Source organism: Corylus avellana, chromosome 1, assembly GCF_965113065.1.
Source record: "Corylus avellana chromosome 1, dhCorAvel1.hap1.2, whole genome shotgun sequence".
NCBI classification, from domain to species: domain Eukaryota; kingdom Viridiplantae; phylum Streptophyta; class Magnoliopsida; order Fagales; family Betulaceae; genus Corylus; species Corylus avellana.
The window spans coordinates 1,589,218-1,595,001 of record NC_142490.1 but is presented as its reverse complement, the minus strand read 5'-3'; the positions used below and the strand labels follow the sequence as shown (position 1 = coordinate 1,595,001).

Below are 5,784 nucleotides of genomic sequence, written 5' to 3'. Positions count from 1 at the left end.
GATGAGTGAAGTTGACAAATTTTATTTTTTTTTAAAAAAAAAGGCTACTATCAAATTATCGTCAATATGTAGAGTAAGTTGCAGTAGAAGTCGAATGTAAAGCGTACGTGTGTATATATATATATATATATTATGATCATAAGTTTCCCACATGACTTAAGTGCGATATTAACCATGTTTTATAAACTCTCATAAACCGATTTTCTAAGGATAAATTATATATGAGTAGAGTTTGTATCAAAATTTTAGTTGGAGATTAGGACCGCTAGGAAAGAGCTAATGTATATGTTCTCTTAATTAATCATATAGTTTGTGGACCAGGTTTGGGTGATTACAGAGGTTCGCATACTTGATAGGCCAACTTAGAAAGCTAATAATAATGGGTGACAGGACATGACAACTTGTAGGATGTTTCATGCTTATCAGGCGGTCCATTAGATCTCAATTGTTTTCCTAATCAAGCAGGTAATGAAAATTACACTAGGGCTTTGAATTTTTTTCAAAATTACATTTAATCTATTAAATAATGTTGCAATCACGCTCAACGGAATAGGGAAATTAAAACCAAGGGCGGAAATATCACTCATCATACACGAACAGCTGAGGATGTTCTTGAAAACGACGATGACGTTATAGTGATGCTATAACACGCAATCTAGTCGATCTTAATCTTATCTTGGAAATTAAGTATATATAATTTTGACTCAATATTATGCCAAAAATATATATATATATATATATATAGTAATTACATGTGATGCATTTAAAAATAAGAAAGGGAAAAAACATGCAGAAGGGTGAGACGAAGCCATCAGCGGTTCTCATGTCTAACCACAACAGAGACTGGTTCTAAGGTCAGCTATCAAATCTTTCATTTTCCTGATGAAGCAATATCACTAAGGACCGACTTGTTTTGGAGTTTTATACACTACTGTTGTACACTGAGCTTTGATGACAATTAAAAAAAGTAGGTAGCTAGCTGCCAATATCTAGAAGGAGAAGATAAACGTTTCTGGTGAAGTTGAACGGATTTAATCCAACAGTGGTTTTAAGAGTCACATATGGATCGATGTGAAGAAATGAGTGTGGAGAAGTGAGAATGTGTGTAGCAAATTACTCATCAAGATGGTCTAAATTCTTGATATATTTGAACAGGCTTTCACATATTAATATGAGGATTTTATTACACGGAATCTAAATTTAAATCCAATAATAGATAGGGATTTTGTGGAAAGGTGTGCTGGCAGTTCGAGCTCTCAAAGGGGAGTCCTATTGTAGGACATGCAGTAAGTTAGCTAGCCCTATTATATGGAATCTAAATCCCCTTAATATTGACTATATAGGAATATTTGCACCTTTTTTTAAAAAAAAAATTAATTTTTTTATTCAGGGATATATATATATATATATATATATGTGGACTTGAATGTATCTTTCTCTATATAGGTTTTGAAGGTTCCTCCGAAATGATAAAATCCAAACCAAGTTCTAAGGGTATCATATTTGTTTCTGTTATTGGGGTCTAGCAGTTAATAGTTAGGTACAATTACTTTTAGGGGATGAACGTTATTAATTTGTTCAAATCTTTTTTTTTTCCAAACAAGGTAATAGTTAGGTACAATTAATTTTAGGGGATGAACGTTATTAATTTGTTCAAATCTTTTTTTTTTTCAAAAATAAAACATTGATAAACAATCCAAAACATTCACAAAACATTTACAAACTACTTTCATATTTATATATATATATATATATATATATATATATATATATATATATATATATACTTTCTCAAACAAATTGATTGCACCCTTTAAAAAGCATTATTTAACAAACAAACTCAATAATAGTAAATGAGCATACATGTAATTAGTCGATAATGCTCACGATCCTAGGTCTCCCCAGGACCCCAACACTGTGATATATATATATATATATATATCATGCCCCTTTATTTCCCATTCATTGGGCTTTTTCATGACATCAACATTATGTCATGTCCGAATCTACCAACCATCAGTGAATTTTTTGCAAGTGCCTTTGCGCAATTATAATGATGTATATTGTTACCTAATATGTACGTATGAGAGAGAAGAGAATAAGCTCGATATGGGTCGCAGCTGCAACTAGCAAATTAACCTAGATGGGTTAACCTTAATTAACACAAAGACGTTGTCATTTCACTTATTTCATTATCAAAAGTTCTTTTTGCAACCACTTGGGATCCTGACTTTTTGTCAAAATCCTTTCTTTGTACGTTTTAGTCCCGACCCTCCGACAATGTTGTGTTATGTGTAGGAAAATTTTAACGTCCTACTGACATCACTAGTTAATTACCATCGATCTTGCATGTATCATACCTATTATACGTGTGTGGGAGTATTTCGTACGTGTAAAGCATGCATACATGTACAAGTAATCGACAAGAAGACAAGCAATAAAATGCCCGTTTGATCTTCCTACCCGAGTCAATACCGTGTGAATATGAAGAACATAAATCAATTTTCACGGACTTGGGTAGTCCTACTAGATTGTACATAAATTAATTGACAAATATATAAATATTAGCACCAAGTCTTTTAAAATAAGCAATTAATTTAGCGTGTCCAAAATAGTTACTACTGTTATAACAAGAAGAGCAGCTAGAAACTTGTATATAAGGCCCCATAATATCTCACCCAACCTAGCAACATACTTTAGAGTTGCATTTTACAAACACCCACGAGAGTCGAGAGCCATGGATTCTCTCCTGCAAGCCTTTCAACAACAACCTTTGCACATGGCAGCCTTCTTCATCATCCCCTTCCTGTTTTTGTTGGGCGTAGTTTTTCGTATTCGCCGGAGGTTGCCTTATCCACCGGGGCCCAGAGGGTTACCGATTATCGGAAACATGGGGATGATGGACCAGTTAACCCACCGCGGTCTAGCCAAGCTGGCAAAACAGTACGGCGGGATCTTCCATCTCCGCATAGGGTATTTACACATGGTTACCGTGTCAAGCCCTGACGTGGCGCGACAGGTCCTTCAGGTCCAAGACAACATCTTTTCCAACCGTCCCGCAACTATAGCCATCAGCTACCTCACCTACGACCGCGCCGACATGGCGTTCGCTCACTACGGCCCCTTCTGGCGCCAGATGCGCAAGCTCTGCGTCATGAAGCTTTTCAGCCGCAAACGAGCCGAGTCGTGGGCGTCGGTACGAGACGAGGTCGACGTGATTGTTCGAGTTGTAGCCGCCAACATCGGGAAGCCGGTAAACATCGGCGAGCTGGTGTTTACGCTGACGAAGAACATAATCTACCGGGCTGCTTTCGGGACTTCCTCTCAAGAAGGTCAGGAAGAGTTTATCGCGATACTGCAGGAATTCTCTAAGCTTTTCGGAGCCTTCAATATCGCGGATTTCATTCCTTGGCTCAGCTGGGTCGACCCGCAGGGGCTCTACACGAGGCTCCCCAAGGCTCGCCGGTCACTGGACGGGTTCATCGACACCATCATCGACGATCACATGGAGAAGAAGCAGAAAAACGGTGGCGACGCTATTGACGGTGATACAGATATGGTGGATGATTTGTTGGCTTTTTACAGCGACGAAGCAAAAGTTGGCGACTCCGATGACTCCATCAGACTCACCAGAGACAACATCAAAGCCATAATCATGGTGAGAAAATTCACAAAAACTTTTTTTCCTTTTGATTACACGTGTACGTGTGTTTTTCGGGAAATTAATTATAAAGGTCACCGCGTTAATCCCCCATCCACACGTGTATAATATTCTACTAACATACAAAAATTCAAGTGTCCATTTATGGTCACATCCGTTACATTTTTTTTATTTGCCCCTTTAAGAGATATACAGCAAAACAAACGTTAATATCTGATCCGATACGATTCTTAAGGATAATGTTTCTTCTTTTCTTTTCTTTTTTTCTAAATAAGGTTAAAGAAAATTTCTAGATTATTCAACTTAATGTTAAATTCCCATATATATGTTTTTAAGCACATATATTTTTAAATTACTAGAGGAGAGAGATTTGAATTAATGATTTACACTTTATGAGGTGTGTTTAATTTGTAGCCCTGCCATTAAACTACTCTTTAAAGACAAAAATAATTTAATAATTAGATTGTCCTTAAAACACCTAATTCTTTCATATATTTTTAATGAGAAGTTGTATATGTGGTCCTGAAAAATAATTAAATTTTATGCAAAAAAAAAAAATTAATGTTTTATGGTTGAAATAATTTTTTTTCAACTTGGAGGACCATGCCAAGTCAATTTTAGTGGATGAAAATGAAATCTATCATTTTTCATTTTTAAAGCACATAATATGTTAATTTTATTAAAAATCATATATTTAAATCTCTCACACTTTATTTTGTCTGCCGAAAGGTCAAACCGAGGGACAAACAAGGAGAACGTTGAGTAATGTTGAGTATCATGTCGACTTAATTATCAACAAACGGCTATTGATCAAATAAAGTTATAATAGCTCAAACCCTTGACAACACGATAAGATAAATTATGATTAGTCCAAAACGATTTCATTTTAGAAGCTTAAATTGAAAGTAATTAACTCAATCATTTATGCTTGGATGTTCTTAAACAATCATATATATATATATATATATATATATATATATATATAACGTGCGCTATTGTTGCATTGCAGGACGTGATGTTTGGTGGGACGGAGACGGTGGCGTCGGCGATAGAGTGGGCCATGGCGGAGATGATGAGAACTCCGGAGGAGATGAAGAAGGTTCAGCAAGAGCTCGCCGAAGTGGTGGGTCTCGACCGGCGCGTGGAAGAGAGCGACTTTGAGAAGTTAACCTACATGAAGTACGCACTCAAGGAGACTCTACGCCTCCACCCACCAATCCCTCTGCTCCTCCATGAGACCGCTGAGGACGCGGAGGTTGCCGGCTACCGAATTCCAGCGAAGTCACGTGTGATGATCAACGCATATGCCATTGGTCGAGACGCCAACTCGTGGGACGATCCGGACACCTTCAAGCCCTCAAGGTTTCTGAGAGAGGGGATGCCTGATTTCAAAGGGAGCAACTTCGAGTTCATACCGTTTGGGTCGGGTCGGAGGTCCTGCCCCGGCATGCAACTCGGGCTCTACGCGCTGGACCAAGCCGTGGCTCACCTGCTTCACTGTTTCACGTGGGAGTTGCCAGATGGCATGAAGCCTAGTGAGCTGGACATGAACGACGTTTTTGGGCTCACCGCGCCGAGGGCAACTCGGCTCATCGCGGTGCCGAGTAAGCGAGTTGTGTGTCCACTGTAAGCAGTTGAGCGCGTGGGTTGGTGTGGCTTTTGTGTGCTTTGGAGATTTACATAATTAATGTAAAGAGCAACGAAGGAAAAAAACAAAAAAAAGAAACAAAACAAAACAAAACTGTGATTACTGGCGAACTGTATGGCCTTATTTTTCTCTTGGAATTTTATTGTATTTACGAAGACCCAACGAAAAATAACTGTGAAGAAATGAAATTGAGAGGATTTGAGATCTCTTCTACTGTGTGGATAACACCCTCTTTTATGCCATTAATCAAAAGAAATTCTTATTTGGAATAATAAAAACAAAGGCTTATTAATTAATTTTATATATATATATATATAGCTTTTATGATTTCTTTTTTAATTTTTTAATTGATTGTGTTTATTTGTGTCTTTCTTTTTCTTTTTATTCTTTAAACAAATACGTTTATAAATAACTCAAAACATAAAAATACTCTTAAAATAATTTTACATTTATGTGACGGCATTAACAAACATTG

General features: G+C 37.1%; 1 protein-coding gene across 1 annotated transcript; it reads left to right on the top strand.

Annotated features, from left to right (window-relative positions):
* Positions 1 to 2,675: 2,675 nt before the first annotated feature.
* On the top strand, positions 2,676 to 5,516 carry LOC132172598 (ferulic acid 5-hydroxylase 1). Its single transcript, XM_059584120.2, has 2 exons — positions 2,676 to 3,658; positions 4,671 to 5,516. The coding sequence occupies exons 1-2, from the start codon at positions 2,738 to 2,740 to the stop codon at positions 5,289 to 5,291; spliced, it is 1,542 nt and encodes a 513-aa protein (XP_059440103.1). The 5' UTR covers positions 2,676 to 2,737; the 3' UTR covers positions 5,292 to 5,516.
* Positions 5,517 to 5,784: the final 268 nt, after the last annotated feature.